This window comes from Rhea pennata, chromosome 1, assembly GCF_028389875.1.
Source record: "Rhea pennata isolate bPtePen1 chromosome 1, bPtePen1.pri, whole genome shotgun sequence".
Taxonomy (NCBI): domain Eukaryota; kingdom Metazoa; phylum Chordata; class Aves; order Rheiformes; family Rheidae; genus Rhea; species Rhea pennata.
In genome coordinates this window covers 13,857,975-13,876,343 of record NC_084663.1, presented here as the reverse complement: position 1 = coordinate 13,876,343, position 18,369 = coordinate 13,857,975, and the positions used below count along the sequence as shown (strand labels likewise).

Below are 18,369 nucleotides of genomic sequence, written 5' to 3'. Positions count from 1 at the left end.
ACTCATAGTGTAACCACAGAGGGTTTCTGTAGGCATTAAATCATGCTCATAGTTCTTATAAGATAAACTTGTCTACTGTTTATCTCTTCGGTCTCACTGGCCAGGAGTTAATACACTAGCATTCAGGAGTAGCTCGTTGTCTGTAAGAGAAAATAGGAAGGAGTATTTGCAGTTATCTAGTCACTGATATAAAAAATCAAACATACAGATATATGGAAGGCATTGCTCTAAATACGAAATAAGATCTATGTGATACAGAGTTGAGAAAAGAACAGAGGGCTAGTCAGATGGGAACTGCTGTTAGAATGACCCTACTCTAATGCTGACTGAATCAAAACCTGCAGGTCGAAAAAAAAGCTGTGTAATATAGTGATGCTAAGAGATACTATTTGCTAAACAATAGTGTCACAAGTATCATTCAGGTTTCCCAGTGAGCTGAAGCCATCGAAAAATGCAAAAGAAGCTGAAAATGTGTTTCAGGAGCACAAAAGTAATGTAACTAGGTAACAGCTCTGATAGTACTCTTGACCTGGTAGAGACCTTGTTTCTTGGGATAAAACTGTGGTAAATTTGAATATGATATAAAGAAAAGACATAATTTGGTTAAAAATATCATAATTTGTAAGCCAAATTTTGCCTAGATAGTCAGAAAATGATAACCGAAGAGATGCTAGGCCGTATCTCTCATAAAAGGGAAAGAACAGTAAGCCCTGGGTGGAAAATTCCAGCACCTTTTCCACACTGAAGGGTTACGCGGTAATACTTTGATACCGGGCAGGTTGTATTTGCTGAGTCAGACCTCTGAACCAATCACAGGAAGCTTTACTTGAGCATTTAGCTGATAGTTTGTTTAATTTCTGTGCAGTTACCCTTTTCTAGGAAAGTACTGATGTACAGCTAAAAACTGAGCACCTCTGGGTCAGCTGTCGTGGTTAAAGGCAAACATATGCTTAAGTGCCTTGCTGGACTTGAGCTCAAGAGCCTGGTTCAAAATTATGGCTCTATTTCCCATAACTTCAATAGATCAAGCTGTAACTTGATCTAGGTTAGAATAACTGTGGTAAGATTCAGTTTAAAATATATGTATTTTCTCCTTATCATTTAATTCCAAGCTTGTTGAGAGAGACAGACAGACAGACAGACCTTCCAGAGTGCTACAAAGTTTGCTTTTTGTTAGGCTTCACCTTATCACTTTATGCTGACTGTCTTATAATCAGATGTAGTATTAGCCAGCATCTCTACTTAGTAATATAGTAGTCCTATCATTTTACTCAGAGCTACATTTCTTGCCCCATATTTCTAGAAGTAGCCAACACAGAGCAAGGAATTAACAGAGTGTCTCCTGAAGACTGTCAGATGTTCATGGCGATGAATCAGATGAATGGATGTTTACATACTTTCTGGCTTGCTACTTCTCTGGCTTTTTTGTGCATCTTCTGACTCCCGTTTTAGTGGGTTCAGGACTGAGAATAGCAATAAATGGTGCAAGCATTAGTAGAATAAATCTTTGAAAGTAAGGGTGTTTGTCTCCTCAAGACACTTGCTGTCTGGTGAAAGAACCTCCTGAAACACAAGGAGAAGGCAGGTGGACATTTGTAGGAAGCAACTGGCTTTCTGAAAGAACAAGTGGCTTTTTCAGTGTTAAAATAGGAGTTCTCTCTTTTGGAGATGGATGTGACAGTTTTAAGTAAGCAGGAAGTAACTCAGCAATAAAGTAATCTCCCTTAGATACTGAAATTTGTTTTAAAAACTGAGGAGGGAGACAGCAAATAATCATTAATATAACCCTCCAATTTTGTGTTTCTGTAATTACTTACAGAGCAATTGAAGCAAAAGCTTTCTTTACATAAGAGAGGCATAAAAATAATGGCTCCTGCGTAATAAAGATCTTGAGTGTGACTTATTTACTTACTGCTGTTACACAGGCTGTCTAGTCAGTGCATTTAAATTGCATTCACAATACTTGTATCCAGTTTGTCAAAATATGCTCTTTAAAAGGAAATGCCAAACTGGAGGTTCGAAAACTATCATTCAATAATCAAACCTTTTGTATGCAACCAGGTTTTTCAAAGGAGATCATAGAACTTTTCCTTCTTTGTTCCTGCTCACTGAGATCAACTATGGAACATGCTCAAGAGCATGAAGCATGTCTTGAGCAAATCCAGAAGTATCATGTGGAGAGACCAATATATAACCAAGAGCTTCTGCAAGGACAGCTGCACAGACGGGAAAGAACACCTCAGACTTTTAGAGAGAGGATTGCACGTTCTTGTCGGTAGGGTTTTGTGTTTTAATCTTTACTATGGTTTTAACAGACAAAGTAATTCTTAATTGATTCATATGCATAGCTGGTAATTCCTTTGAAGTAACCTAAAAGATAAAAATAGTTTATTCAGCAAGACTGTGATAAAGTTCTACATGTTTTTGTGTGCTATAGTACACAATGTTGGATAAATTAATTTGATTGCCTTTGTCAAAATGAAAAGGAAAAATAAGCAGCATCGGAATCTAAAGTATTAGTCAAGTCAGCTGACACATGAATTCATAAGCCTTAAATACAAGAGCCAGAAAAGTATCTGGCCTTTTTATGCAGAAATATATGGCCGAATTTGTGCTTCACATATGATTGCTGTGTAGAAATCTAAATTATTAGTCTAATAAAAATTTCGCAGAGATACTCTGTTGCTTTTAACAAATTACCTTGGAATATAAATATCATCTGGTTAGGCAGGATATAACATTTTAAACGGTGTAGCGCTCTCGTGCCTTTGGAACCAGAAGAGAATGAAGAGGAACTTCTGCTAGTTAAGTCTTCATTAACTTTAAATTTTTCAATGCTTCATTTCTAGAATTGACTCAATTTGGTGTCTGAATCTTGCTATGCAAGACAACAAATAATTTCTGCCTGACGGCTTATCTGTTAAATATTTCAGTTCACATGACTTGACATTTGAAGACTTGCTTGGGTTAATGAAGTGACTGTTCCAATGGTAGTGGCACCTAAATTCGCCTCAAGAAAATGTGTCTATCCCAAATAAATCAAAATGTTCCTGACCTATGACTTCCTGCAGTTCAGTCCATTTACACAAGGAGGAGAAGCATGGATGCCTCTCTGGTTCTTTCACATGGACCAATAGATTTTTTCACTGTATCCTTTAGTGCAGTAAGAACTTGGAAACGTGTTAACAAATCTTTGCAGTTCTCTTGCAGTTCCCCTACACAATGAAGGATTTGTATGCCTCTAGTGCTATATTTTTTACTCAAAGTTAAATTTTCTTAACAATGGAATGGTGCTGGATAGATATAGAACTTTATTTCCTGTCTCTAATCATTTGTAATGACCCAGGATTTCAAAAGGTTAATAACTCTACTACAAGACACAAGAATCAATGTTGCTGACTTTAGTACCTTTCTTTTCAGGGTAAAAAAGGTTTATGTACTTGAACAGCGTTAAAATTAGCCTATTAGTATCAGCAACCGTAAAAGCATTAGTAAAATAGTGGTAAAAATATTATAAAATACTATAATAAAAAATAATAGTTAAAAGCATACATAAAGTAAATAAAAGTAGTGAAAAGCATTGTGAAGTGCTATGAGTCTGTGAGTGAAAAACACCATCAAAAAGCAAGTTATCCTCAAAGGATTGTTGCTATAGAAATGATCTCTACAAAAAGTATTATATGATTGCCTAGTTCTGCCTGGATCTGAATAATTTAACTTCCAACTGAAATCCAATCATATGACTGTGATTTTCTTTTCCAGTTCCATAAGACTTGTCAGCAGCAGCCAACATGTGATAAAAGACTAAATTAACTGGCACCATGGTTGTTTTTGCCTAAGCTTAGTCAAGAAATCACTGTAATCAGGGTTCTGAGCATGCCTTTAATGGAGCTCTTTCCCTGGACAGGGATTAAAGATACGATTTCTTTTCACCATTTGTCTTCTGCAAGTATCTAACTTTTTTATTTCTGCTTTCTACTTTTAGTTGTTCTTCTAAGAAAGCCAAGTCTCATCTTTACAGTTTCTTACCAATTTTAAAATGGCTTCCCCGCTACCCCCTGAAGGAGTATTTGTTAGGAGATATTATCTCAGGTATAAGCACTGGGGTTATGCAGCTTCCTCAAGGTAAGTATTTTTTGGTTTGTTTAATGGGTTTACTGGGTTTTTTTTTGTTTTCGTTGGGTTTTTTTTTCTGCTTTTCCCATGTATGCTTTTATGGAAGTGCTTAGCTTCCTGAACAGCTGTCCACGAAAACAGGCTGTGCATTTCAGACATGTGCATGAAGTTCAGTACTGTATTCTGCAAACCATCCCATGATGATTCCCTTGGAACTGCAAGTCAGTAGTACGGAAGAAGCTTACTCCTCTGACCAATACCCACAGTTTTCACTGACAGAACAACTTTTCAGTTTAAATGCACATTTAATCTTTTGCTGAATATAATCAAATGTTTTATGATCTCTTCGTTATGAAAGCTGCAACAAAATTCCCTGCAGAGCATACCAGTATCTAATAGTAGACATACTCCATCAGGAAGATGGTGTCCTATCAGGGAAGCAAGTGTTGCAAAGCAACCCAGCTAAATTAAACAAGAAAAGAATGTGAAAGAAATCGGAAACTGAGCACTTTCTTAGGAGATAGAAGTCAGCAGTTTGAGCATAGTAGCAGGCAACAGTTTACATGATGGGAATAAGTCAAGAGGAGCTTTTATAGTAACGCTGCAAATCTATGTCACTTCTATTAAATTACTTGGAAGTTTCACCCTAAGTGGAGCCAGGCTCTGAAGAAGGGGCGAGTTCTGTGTTTACTATGCTGTTTGGTTCTTGTTGACGGGACCAGTGGAACCTTTTATTCAACTAAGACTTTACTGTCAGCTGTTTCACAGCTGCTGTGGAGTTAGAAATTCGCTGCATGCTTACTGCAGCGGTTTTCTGGTGTGTCACCACTGCTTTGGGAATGGCAGCCCTGCAACTGCTGCTACAGTCCCAGTGGATTTCTCAGGAAATCTCAGAATGGAGAGAATTCTTGAATTTGTACAGTGTCCAGTCCAGTGGCATCCTCCTCTTCCTTGGGCCCTCTGGATTTTCCAGTAATACGAAGTGCAAGGCAGTTAAGTGTACATGAATTTACTTGTGTTTAGGCCTGTATCATATTTCCATCTCACACATTCCTCTTCAGGTTGAGGCAGGCCTAAAGAAGGAATTAAAAGATCTGAGAAAACTAGGTTTTAATAGGCATTAACCTATTAAAGTAATGGAATACCCTAACTTAGCCTGTGCCAACATCTTTTATTTTTGCAGCTTCCTGCTTTTTTTTTTCTTTTAAATAATTTAATTAAGGATATTTTTTCTTACACAGATACAGCATCAATTTATCTTAAACTGATAAATTGGTGGTTAACTGGAGGAATTTTTGGAAAATCTGTCAAGTATTCAGGCACAAGCATTACCAGTTGTATGTTGGAACACAGTTTGTGTGATGACAACTTTGTGACCAGATAAGGGTGCTAAAATTTAAGAGGTCAGCAGCGAACCTTATTCTTAATTTTGTGACCTCCTTTTAAACTAAGCATTATTCTTTCCTTTGGAGACTGCAGACATGCACTTGAACTACTCCTGATCTTTTCCTTTTTTTAACAAAAGAAAAGCAGGGATTTTTGCTTTGTTATGTTTTTTTTCCTGAAATAGATGTGCTAATGGCAAGTCTAAGGTCAAAGCAGCCTGGGAATCATTCCAAGCAGAACTGTGGTGACCAGAGAATTTGAGCAGTGAACTCTTGCTATGTCAATATCTTTATTTTCCTGGCATTGACAACTCTTAAAAAAAAGTTGCCAATACAAATAAAAAGGAAAGGGAATAAAAGGATATTCAGATCAGAAATTCAGCATAGATCCACATTCCTGTCTGAAAAGACTAGTTTTCCCTTTTAGTCATTTTTACTGATAATTCCAGCACCATATCAAAGGGCAAGCTGTTATGACACAGGGTGCTGTGCTACTGCTCTTAGCATGAAGTGGCCCCTGTACCAGGGAACATACGTGGGATGACTTTCAGCAGTATCTACTGAAAAGCTTGTTGCTGCAGCAGAATAAATGATATCATCAGTCCAATTCTGTTATGGATATGAGCTCTTGGTTAGGTCTCAGATGTTTAGGGCATGAACAAGACCCTGTGGACTATTAAACTGCACAAGGGATGACCCAGAAAATCCCTTTCTGGTTTAGTCATTTTGTTGTAACCTAAAGCTTCATCTCTCCATTTAAAAATAAATTAATATGGTGAAGTGTTATAAAGCATCACCTAGTTCTCCTTTGTGAGTGAACTGTGGGCCTCCTCTTTTAATTTTTGCTGGGCTGCCTAGCTTTTCAGTCCCAAATGGGACCAGTCCTCCTGAGTATGGTAAGAGCACCCAGCTTCCTCATGTCTCATCTGTCAGTTTGCACTCACAAAGTGAACTGTCCAATCAAACCAAGCCAGAATATGGTGTTTTCCTCCTTGGCTGAGGCCCGTTTGTTCAGTTCTGATGTGTAATCCTTAGTATGAGTCAGGTAGAACTACCAATTTTGCTGGACCTCCTCAGGATAGTGAGGCACTGTGTCATGTGGCACTCGCGGTTTGCTTATGAGCCCTGTCCCATGATAGGCATGTGCTCGATCGGCTCCAGGAGGAGCACTGTGGGGATTGTCCCTGCCAGGCTTACCTCCAGGCTGGTCTCCCATGAGTTCATCCCCATGCTTGCTAGCTGCATCTGCAACTGGAAATTTCAGGGATCCCACATTGACTGCGTGAGACTTGATATGCCTTAAGAATAAAAGAATAAAGGGCTTCATTCTCTGAACATTGTGAGGAGTGATGGACCATATTAGCTCCATCACCTTACATAAACAATGCTTCCCTGTTTATTTTACATCTTGGAGCTTGTTTTGTATAAGCATAAACCATATGTCATCTCACATTCTGGAGTGAGGGGAGAGGGCAAGAAAATGCTTTATTCATCATAGATCACTGTGAAGATCATATGTGAAGGAGGAGGAAAAAAACCAGACACGTTCTGCTGAGGGGATGGTTATAAATCTTTCTGACAAAGGAAAACAAAAGCAACGGAGTTTGCTGGCTGTTAAGAAGTTACCAGCTAGCAGGTTACCTACCAGCCACGAAGACAACACTGTGAGCATGTGCGTACACACACACATAGTGAACATTAAAGCATATGTGTTTACATGTACACATATGTACATACACATGCAAGTCTGTAGTCACAGACTTCTGGTTTCCTGAATCAAACTACTCAGTTTCATGAGCACTGCCCTGCAGTGTATATACATATTTAAGAATGTTCCTTGCAAGATGTTTTTTAACCTGTGATGTGTCACTAGTATTCATATTAGATACATTCAGTTTTAGTAGGCTTAAATCTTTTTTTCTTCAAATGATTTCTCTTTCTGTTGTTTACCTAATATACGTATTTATGTCTGTTTTCTAGGCTTAGCCTATGCTTTGTTGGCAGCTGTTCCTCCAGTATTTGGCCTATATTCTTCGTTTTATCCTGTCTTTCTCTATACTTTTTTTGGGACGTCCAGGCACATATCAATAGGTATATCTGTATGGATGACTGAAAGTGTCTGTATGTGTGTGAGTTTAATAAAACTGTAAAAAATAGAATTGGAGATGTAGAAAGTGTAGCTGTTTTCAATAAATTCAAATTAAGTGAATAAGAGAAACATCAATGTGTCAAAAATTAGCAGTATTTCTATTGTTAATTTATCTCTCCTACTTAGGAAGGAATAAAATAGCTGCTTATATTGGGTTAGATGTGAAAATGTATGTTGTGAACTCCTGAGCTGTAATTTCAACTTGTAGACAACTGTCTGACCAGGGTTATTCTTTACTCTGCATAATAGAAACTCAGATAGAAAAAAATGATCTTAGACACCCTAAAGGTGCTTGTTCAACATTTGTTTTGTTCATACTGAATACTAGAGCAAATAGTGGAAATAAAAATACAACATTTAGATAAAAAATTTTATAACAGTTTAATTCCACAGATCTGTGCAAATCTTAGTAAGGAAGCCTAGAACTACTCCTGAAAACAAATCCTCCCCTCCCCCCACCCCCCAAAAAAAGGGAATTTTAACCAATTATTTTCCTCTCTTTCTATTTCAGGCACCTTTGCTGTGATTAGTATGATGGTCGGTGGAGTTGCTGTGAGAGTAGTGCCTGATGAAGTGGTTTCTGTGGGTTATAATTCTACTAATGTTACAGATTTGCTTGCTTCTAGAGATGCCAAGAGGGTACAGGTAGCTGTGACTCTCGCCCTTCTTTCAGGAATTATCCAGGTACATTCTTACTGTTTGCTGTAATGGCAAGTTCAGGTGCTGCTACCAGACTTGCCATTGCGAGAGGTGCTCAGTTGTGGTGGTTCCTTTGTCAGTAGATTTGTGCTTCAGTGCTACACAATGTAGAAAACACTTTGCTTCATGCCAGACAGATACCAGAACAAGGGATGGATAAACAGGAGGCAAGTTTGGATCTGGGCATCTCAGGTTGGCTGGGAAATATGAGACCTCTGCCTTCAGTCTTCCTATCCCCTGTCAGAAAAACTTCACCTGATGGTCCCCAAGCTGTCTATAAATGCATACAAACATTTGTCTTTACCCATATCTCCTGCTGCACCAGCCAGTGGCGTGGAAGATTGGGGGTATGGATGGTTGAACACTGAACTGTGGCCTTAGGCTGAGTTTAACAGGCCATAGAAAGGTTTGCCTAAGCTGGCTTGGGCATCAAGGTTAAGGAAAAGTATCCTGTGGTCTGTCTTCTGTACAGTGCTGCTATTCAGGCTGCACCAGGGAGTCACATTGTTCATGTTTCTTTTCTTCATTAGTTGTGTTTAGGTCTTCTTCGGTTTGGATTTGTAGCAATATATCTAACAGAGCCTCTGGTACGAGGATTTACTACTGCTGCAGCAGTTCATGTCTTTACTTCTCAGTTAAAGTATCTACTTGGAGTGAAGACTAAACGATACAGTGGACCCCTCTCAGTTGTATATGTAAGTTACTGTATTTATTAAAAATATCGATTCCCTGTTTTCCAGTATTCCCTGATACTTAAGGCTTTTTCTTTTTAAAGAAATTCTTAACACTAAGTAGAATAACTCTTTAATATTCAAAACTGGATGTGAAATATTTGAGTGTCATAAGTATGTAAGAGCATCTTGAAGTCCAGCTTTGGTGGGTGATAGATCAGCACAGACTGAGATGGGCAGATTTTTGGATTCTATTGGATATAATTTTGTTACATTAGCAGATGCCTATTGGAGTGAATCTGTTGTGTATTTTGGGAGAAGTGATGTGCGATTAAAGAACCTATCCTCCAAAATAAATATATTACCCTATAAACCTGACATGTTTCACAAAACTAGAAAATGTTTATTCTCAGAATCTTGGCCGCTCTGTGCATTTCTTCTTCTTTTTTAAAAAATTTCACAGAGAGTTCTTCTGGATCTATTCTTCATTACCGGTTTGTAATCTGTGGTGTAGTGTGGCTGAACCCAATGTGCTGTGTTGTCAAAATATATCTGTTCTTTGGAGTAGTGGAAAATAAACTGTTTTGAAAGAAAGGCCTTCAATGTAAAACATTTACTATTAATTAAAGACCTTAAGCATTAAAATTGATCATTTGGAGCATATGGTGATCCAGTATTTGACATAGCTCATAGCCTAATCTCTGACTCACTCTCTCTCTAATACATAATGATAAAAGAGAGAGACCATGCAGTAAAAAACTATGATTTGGTCAGTATAACTTAAGTAAAACTAAAACCTCATGTTCACATAAATTTAAAATTGACAATTGGGCTTTGAAAAAGATCCTATGAGTCTAGGAAGCCCCAAGTTGTTTTCAGAGAATCAATACTCTGATCGTACAGGCAAAAAATCCTGAGTGGAGGAGTAGGGCGGATCTCTGATGCCTGTCCAGGCTTTTGAGTAGGTTGATGGCTCAGCAGTAAGGAAGCTTCAGTATTTCAGTGACAGTGATGAAGACTTGTGGAAGTCTTCACTGGTGAAATTTGCTGTTTAGTTCACTAATGCAGAAACCAAAATTAGTAACCATCAGTGGAAGGTGTATATGCAAGATGTAGTGCCAGGACTTTGATAATATCCTTTTGACGGTTGCTGTAGTTTACCTTCTGTTTAAAGAAGAGTGTGTACATCTTCTTCCAAAGACTTCTGTAGAGGTCATTTATTTCATTTTTTTGAAATGCTGTGGGAGGAGGAGAAATTGTTTACTTTATGGCAACCTGTGTGTTCCAGCAAACTTCCTTTCCTAACACCCTTTTTAATGGATTTTTTTCAACTAAAAGTTATGTGGGATATTGGCCAGTTTAGCAGTGTTGCAAGATCATAGTTACTTAACCATATTGCTGATGAAACCAATGAGGTTACTACAGCAGTTTTATTGTTTTAGAATGATTAATGCAGCTCTAAATAGATGTGATTTGCCAAAGAATATTTGAAAGTATTAGAAGAGGTTGGCATTTATTGCTTTGAGGTAGCAGCCAGTATGAAATAACATGTGAAAATGCTGAGGATAAAAGATATGGTTTAGTTTACGTTTTTTTCCACACAATAAAGAATTTTCTCTGAATTTTTGTCACACTTTGGGAAGATTGATCTTATAATTGGCTGTAAGGGCATCTCTATCGCTGAGACACCCTAAATTTTGTGTTTTATGGAGACAGTGGGGGTTTTGGTGAGGCACTGATTCACTATGGTGGTAAGCACAGAATAAAATCTCAGCTAAACAGCAGTACATAGTTTGTTCTTTTGTGACAAATAGCTAGGGAAGAGCTCTTAAAATAAATTAATTTGATCTTCATGAATGAATAATTCTGATATTTCTGTTGTGTTACAGAGCATAGCTGCTCTGCTTTCAGAAATCACGACAACCAATATTGCTTCACTGATTGTTGGATTTACATGCATTGTTATGTTGCTGATTGGCAAGGAAATCAATCTCCGGTTTAAGAAGAAGCTCCCAGTTCCTATTCCTATGGAGATCATTGTGGTAAATCAGTTGTGAATGTTTATTTTCTGCACATGCATTCTGTTTATGATACTTTGGTTTTGAGAAGTCATGTTAAGAGGAAGCTGCACGGAATGCAGCAATGTAAGTTCTGTGGCTAAATTATGCAACTATTCTGAAGCTGTAGAAATGATCTGTCAAGTTTAATTAGGCTGTAGAATAACTTCTGTTGGACACCATCCCCTGTGGCAATGGCTAGGGAGACTTTTGTCAAAAAAAAAAACCCCACTATCCTGGAACTTGGGCACCTGAGTGAGTCTCTGCAAAACATTCCTGAGTGGCATTTTCTACTTAGAGTCCTAAGAGTTCAGAATCTCTCTCCTCAAGAAAGATACTATGGATGCCTGTTTCTAAGGTTCTACAGGGCTTGAATTTCTTTTTGAAATGCAGTGGTGGAAATAGGAGGAGGAACTGGTAGGGGGTATTACTCTCTTTACCTTCCTTTCTCTGTTTCTGAGACTCATTTATCCATGTATTTTTGGGCAGTCCTTGAAAACAGAATCAGTGCTGCAGTCAGTTGTAAAAATGTGTTAGTACACACAAAGCCTGTATTTCAGATAACTTACCTTTAAAAATACTTGAACTTAAAAGGCATTCTCAGATAGCTAGAGCTGTCAAACAGTTTGCACAAAATCAGCTGAGGAAGGGAAACAACTGAAGGCGTGGGTACAACGGAGGTAGAAGGAACAGAGAAAGGAGTGTTATTGAGAGATGATGGTGGTGATTTGCTAGGACATTGTTTGATAGTAAGGCAGCAGTAGGAGATCTTCTTAGGCCTGTAACTGTCACTGCTGCTGAATCAGTTGTCTTTACCAAATGTGTGCAGGTTATACACGTGAAAATATGGCAGTACAGACCTCATTGGCTTGTCCTTTATTTTATTTCCTTTAGAATACTACTGTGTGCGCGGTATTCTGAGTTTGACTCAAGCAAAGGGATTTGAGTGATTCGGATGATACTATACCATGTTCCACTTCACTGTTTGCAAAATAACTTCATAAAAGCAGTGGGGATTGAAGGTGGTGGAGGGAAGATCTGGGAACTTCCCCCTTTTTATCTATTTCTCTATCTCCCCACGAAGTCTTAAACTGATTGACAAATTCAAACCCATATATGTATTATCCCTACTCAGCTGTTGTTATTGCTTCAGATGGCTTTGTATCTTTCTAGCTGATGTTTGCAAGTGTGTGTGTGGATTTTCAGGTAATTATTGGCACAGCAGTTTCAGCTGGAATGAATCTGACTGACTCATATGGAGTGGATGTTGTTGGGGATATTCCTCAAGGGTAGGAGTGATACATTCTTATTCAAAATACATCTTTTTCGTATATCATGTAGCTTTTATTATATTAAATTATAACAATTTTATTTCCAAGGTTACGTGCACCCAAAGTTCCTGAGATTCAGCTCATTCCAACAATATTTGTGGATGCAGTAGCAATAGCAATAGTTGGATTTTCAATGGCTGTGTCAATGGCCAAGATCTTTGCACTTAAACATGGTTACACCATTGACGGGAATCAGGTAAAAATATTTGTGTTGGGTTTCTTTAAATTCTCAATACCACCTTTGTTTCATCATTAAACTAGGATGAGATTTTAGACAAAATTGAGCTTTTCTTTCATTGTGGAATGAGATCAGAATTTTAAATTCTTCAGGCTGTCCAAATTCATTTCTAATTCTCTGGTTTGAGAAACTTGTTTCTGTTAAAGTTGGAAATGTGCATGAATGTTATTTTCTGGACTGCTGTTTCTTAGCAGTCTTCAATTGTCTTCAGTGAAGTTGTGTACTGATCCCTGGTGCTTTGTAGCTGCTCATTAGTCAGCTACTTCCTCTCTACTTCTTGTAATAAAGCAAAGCATAGAGTTCCCACATGATAAATACAATATTTTATGTACCAGAGAATTATTATCTCTGGTTTAGAAATTCAAGTGATACCTTACAAATGCTTGAGATCTCCAGTGTTACTCCGTCTAAACAGAAGTCCGTCAAAATGACATTGCTTTTTCTTTCCACACGTTGCAAACAGGTGGCTTCTCATCCTTTAGGGCAATAATTGGTCTTTGTTAGCATAATAATCCCGTAGTTGAACTGTTCCCTCTTTTCAAAGTGGCTGTCGTCTTCTGACCATAAATGGAGTTTAAATGACTTTTACCTCTAATGTTCTGCTAATGGTCAGATGAATCTTATCCTTCATTGTTTTCTCTCACCCAAAGAGATCAGGGGACAAATCCACAGTTAGCATTAGTGTACACAGCTCTACTTACTTTAGCTAAAGTAATCGTCACTGACTCCAGTTAAATATCTATTTCTTTGGGAAGTGCCAGATGCTATTTCACCCAGCTATTAAACTAGCATTGTCACAGAATATAATGCATGCTGAGTGTTTAAATGGATCAAAAAGGGACTGAACAGACTCAAAAAGAAAAACCCGTGGAGAGCTGTTAAATACCTACAACTCAAATGCCCCCAGGTACAAAGGACAGGGCAGAGTGTTCTGGGGAAATACCATTAAAGGAAATAATTACATTACATCACAAGCATATAATTTCTTAATCATCTACTCTTGGCCATTGTGAAAAACACAGTACTGGGGTAGATGGAGCTCTGGTCTGGCTCACAATAGCATTTCTCTTGTGAATCTCCCCAATGGAACAATGTACACACGTTGGTTTTGTTTTATGTTCAGCAACAGATCACTTGCCCGAAGAAACATAGGCAAAGCTACTGTTGGTTTTACTAGTACTAAATAGGTAGTATAAGGTACGAAGGAGAGAACAGCATTTGTGTAAGAATAGTTTTCCATGTAATTTCAGTATTAGAATTCAGGCTAACTGTGAGCTGAAGGAATCCTTAAAACAAGCAATTCTGTCATTCAGTTTAGCTTTCAATCTGACTTTGTAATGTAACTTTTAAAGATGGCAAATATCTCCAACATTTAATCAAATACTTTATTTAATAGATGATTTTAGCATGCAACAACTTGTGCGTATATGTGAACCATAAATATAAGCTACAATAAGCTTGCTAGAAAGTGATGGAAGTAAAAAAACCAAACAAACAAACAACCCCCCCCCCCCCACTTCTTACTATGCTTGCATAGCTCCATCTTCATACAGTTGTTAAGTGAAACTACCTCTTGTTTTGCTGTATTGTTTGACACAGGAACTTATTGCCTTGGGAATATGCAACTCTGTGGGATCTTTCTTCCAAAGCTTTTCAGTCACTTGCTCAATGTCTCGGAGTCTTGTTCAGGAAAGCACTGGTGGGAAAACTCAGGTACGTAAATTCAAATTTTGAGCCAAACAAAGTCTGCTATTTGCAGCTCCAAAGCTAAGGCTTGATTGCCAGGTTTGTCTGTTTGAGGCCAGAAAAAGTAACTAGTTTCCCATGTTTCAAATCCAGATTGGGCCGGGATAGAAGGCTGCGTGACAGTGAAAGTGAACAAATTGAGAGGGAGGTATCAAAAGCCACTTGAACACACAGTAGGGGTTAAGTAATCAGTACTGCCCTTTGGGGGTACTACTTGGACATCATTTCTTGCCTCTTTCATTCAGATTGCAGGTGCACTCTCTTCAATCATGGTTCTGTTGGTAATTGTGGCTATTGGCTACCTCTTCGAACCACTTCCACAGGTAAGGGAACTTTGCCTGCTAGGCATTGCATGTCAGTGAACAAAAACCATCTCCTATTGATTAAAATGGAGATTGCAGGGTGATTAGTAAGCAAAGATAGTAGGCCTCAATCTGGAAACCTTTAAATTTTGTTTACATTTTTGCCTTAAGTTAAGTTAGAAATTAATGAATATTTTGAAGGATCCAGAATGGTTTTTGTTTTTAACATTGGCCATTCTGGATTCTATTTCTGGAACATAAGCAATCTCTTTAAATAATGCGCCTTTGTTTGCAGCATAGAAATTCTGGGAAGAGGTTAAGAAGTTAAAGCAGTAGATCAGCTGGGTAAAGGTTGAGGCTGGGTGATGGCTCAGCATAATGAGTTGTTCTTGCTTATGTAATTTTACTTACATTTGTATAAAAATGTGTTCACTTGAATAAATACATTATGATATTAAAAAAAAAAAAAAGGGCTTATTTCTGGTGACCTGTACATAAAATGATACACACTTCCTGGTTTTTGGTAGGAGATGTAATGTGAGTTCTGCCTACAGGACTATTGCAGGAAGCATTGCAGTGTGTTGTATAGGAACTTGAATTTGAGATTATAGTCTAGCTGCTGCAGGCACTACAGACAGTGTAATTGCAGCACCTTGGAGCTCAGGAGCATGTGATTTCTTCTTGCCAAGAAAGAAAATAAATCAAGCTATACTAACTCTGGCTTGCCAGTTCTGTGGCTAGAGTAGAAGCATATCTTTACTGAACTACTTGAAAACTTGTTGTTTAAATGGAACATATGTTTAGTAGAATTCCACCAGTTGTACAAAGCACAGAAATATGGTTATGTTGGCCTTGAAATTCTTTCTTGGCAGTAGTTTTGTTTTCTTCTGAAAATAGCATTTGTGCAATATTCCTAGACTGTGCTAGCTGCAATTGTCATGGTGAACCTGAAAGGAATGTTTAAACAGTTTGGAGATGTCGCACACTTCTGGAGAATCAGTAAGATTGAACTGGTGAGTAGCGCACGGTTCAATGCATATATATTGTTACAATAAATATGTTTCCCTGTTATCTCCCAAAACAAAGTAGAAACTTATCAAGTGGATAAAGATTGGCTGTTGCCTTGCACATGGGCATAAGACATGGAGCTTTAAGTATGCCAGGAGAATGATCTGTTGCAGCCAAGACTGTTACTGTTGTATAACAAACTGATATTTACACAGTTCAGAAGTAGTTTGATTGCAATAAAAGCACGGCTTTTTCTGTAGTGTTGCTACCAGTATTGCTGCAGTGTTGTTACAGTAAGCTCACTGAAGGCTGTGGGAATGTCTGAGAAGAATTTGAAATACACAGTAACAAGGAAAAGTACATGAGAGTGTTTGTAATCTTTTAAAACAAAACAAAAGCATAGCGAGAGTGGACCAGAACTAAGAGCACATCACAGGGAACATTTTAGTAGCAGCTCCTCCTGGATTAACTGGCAACATGTTAAGTTGTTACTGACCCAAACCAAGAAGACTTGGGAGTTGTAAGAGCAGCTGTTGAAAATGCCATGCTTGCTTCTGGGGGAACCTGGAAACAAGACAGCGATCACAAAGTACCTACAGGTAGTCTTTGACCCTCTGGAGTAGATGCATAACCTTAAGAGTTGGTTGCAGCCGCCTGGCATACCTATGATGATTTCTAAGATTCCTGACAACTGGACAGCTATATCCTTGAGAGGATCAGAAGCAAATGGCCTACTTGTATGAGCTGCTCAGTGAGATTTGAGAACTGGATGATAATCCTGCCGGCTCAGAGGTGCAGCTGGAGCATGACACACAGACCTTACCAGAAGCCTCAGGTTTTAGCTTTTTCAATACCAAGCCTTTCTGACTTTTTCCTAACTCCCTTTCCATGCAGCAGTTTGTCTCTTCCAGGGAGACAAAGATGATCATTCTGGAGTTCTTATAGCTGTTCTTCTCTTTGCGTGTTTTCACAGTATTATATACACAATGCATACTGCAAAATATCAGTCCTTGCAACATGGCCAAACTTACTTCTCAGTAAAAAATGGATGTGAGAGCTACTGGAAAGCCCTGAACTGCTTTTTTTTTTTTTTTTTTTTTTTTTTTTTTTTCTTTCTTTCTTTCTTTTTCTCTCCTTTCCCTTTTTCCTTTCCCTTTTTCCTTTCCCTTTTTCCTTTCCCTTTTTCCTTTCCCTTTTTCCTTTCCCTTTTTCCTTTCCCTTTTTCCTTTCCCTTTTTCCTTTCCCTTTTTCCTTTCCCTTTTTCCTTTCCCTTTTTCCTTTCCCTTTTTCCTTTCCCTTTTTCCTTTCCCTTTTTCCTTTCCCTTTTTCCTTTCCCTTTTTCCTTTCCCTTTTTCCTTTCCCTTTTTCCTTTCCCTTTTTCCTTTCCCTTTTTCCTTTCCCTTTTTCCTTTCCCTTTTTCCTTTCCCTTTTTCCTTTCCCTTTTTCCTTTCCCTTTTTCCTTTCCCTTTTTCCTTTCCCTTTTTCCTTTCCCTTTTTCCTTTCCCTTTTTCCTTTCCCTTTTTCCTTTCCCTTTTTCCTTTCCCTTTTTCCTTTCCCTTTTTCCTTTCCCTTTTTCCTTTCCCTTTTTCCTTTCCCTTTTTCCTTTCCCTTTTTCCTTTCCCTTTTTCCTTTCCCTTTTTCCTTTCCCTTTTTCCTTTCCCTTTTTCCTTTCCCTTTTTCCTTTAAATTCTAAGCTGTTGTGAGTCCAATGGTAACATGGTATCATTTGAAGAAGATAATTTAAATTCATTAATTAATATGTGACAGTTAGTTTGTCAGATAATATGCTAGTGTGTCTTGAGCATTTATGCCTTCCTTGGAGATGAAGAAAATTACAGTGTGCTTTCAGGAAGAAGAATTACACTGTAGCCTAAAAGTGATCACATATGTTTCAGGTTGAATCATGCTATTATTTTTGTTGTTAACAGAAAAGGATTCATAATAATCATAATAATTCAGAGCTTTTCTCTTCTCTCTCTCTCTCTCTCTTTTTTTATTTTTTTTTCCTGTATTTTTTAGGCCATCTGGGTGGTAGCTTTTGTGGCTTCTCTTTTCCTGGGACTAGACTATGGTTTACTTACTGCAGTAACGTTTGCAATGATAACCATTATTTACAGAACCCAAAGGTCAGATTTCTTCTTTCTTAAAATCAGTATTTGCTGGTCTTCTGGGTGGTTTTGTTTGTTCAAAGGGTACAGATAGCCAGAAGACCTTTCCACCCACTTCTACTGTGTACAGTATAGAATCTGCTTCATCAGGTAGGTCACGCAGGGCATGATGTATGGCTGTGATCCAAGGTTCAAACATAATTTTTATGAAAACAGAATTTCTAGAGAGGGCACCAAACTTTCGATCTCTGTAATAAAAAGAATATTTCTGGTTTCTTATATTGTGAAATATTCTTGTTACTTTTTTTTCTTTAAGGCCTAGGGGTCAGAACTTCAGACATGTTTGAACGCTGGGTTCAGTAAATGGTTACATTCTGTGCGCACTCGTTGTCCTGGTCAAGTACAAGTTGTCATATGGTATAAATAGCTAAACGGTTAGGTTTTATGTAAGAAAGTTTTAATTCATGAGAAAAGTCTCCATGCCCTTCTGGTTTTTCAAACCACTTCTCCTCGGCCCCCATTCAAAGTGGCAAAGCTTTTACTGTGAAACTTCCCAAGT

General features: G+C 38.0%; 1 protein-coding gene across 3 annotated transcripts in view; it reads left to right on the top strand.

Moving 5' to 3' along the window:
* Positions 1–18,369, top strand: part of SLC26A5 (solute carrier family 26 member 5) — a 38,123-nt gene that overhangs the window by 12,455 nt on the left and 7,299 nt on the right. For 2 of the 3 annotated variants that reach the window (XM_062581804.1, XM_062581821.1), the window contains exons 2-13: positions 2,062–2,275; positions 3,986–4,125; positions 7,482–7,592; positions 8,162–8,334; positions 8,880–9,044; positions 10,910–11,062; positions 12,284–12,366; positions 12,457–12,604; positions 14,246–14,359; positions 14,638–14,715; positions 15,612–15,707; positions 17,722–17,828. In XM_062581804.1, the coding sequence (XP_062437788.1) occupies positions 2,121–2,275; positions 3,986–4,125; positions 7,482–7,592; positions 8,162–8,334; positions 8,880–9,044; positions 10,910–11,062; positions 12,284–12,366; positions 12,457–12,604; positions 14,246–14,359; positions 14,638–14,715; positions 15,612–15,707; positions 17,722–17,828 (1,523 nt within the window). In that variant the 5' untranslated portion in view covers positions 2,062–2,120. Of the gene's footprint in view, positions 1–2,061; positions 2,276–3,985; positions 4,126–6,802; positions 7,174–7,481; positions 7,593–8,161; positions 8,335–8,879; positions 9,045–10,909; positions 11,063–12,283; positions 12,367–12,456; positions 12,605–14,245; positions 14,360–14,637; positions 14,716–15,611; positions 15,708–17,721; positions 17,829–18,369 lie in introns of those variants that run through there. The other variant, XM_062581814.1, reaches the window with a different exon arrangement.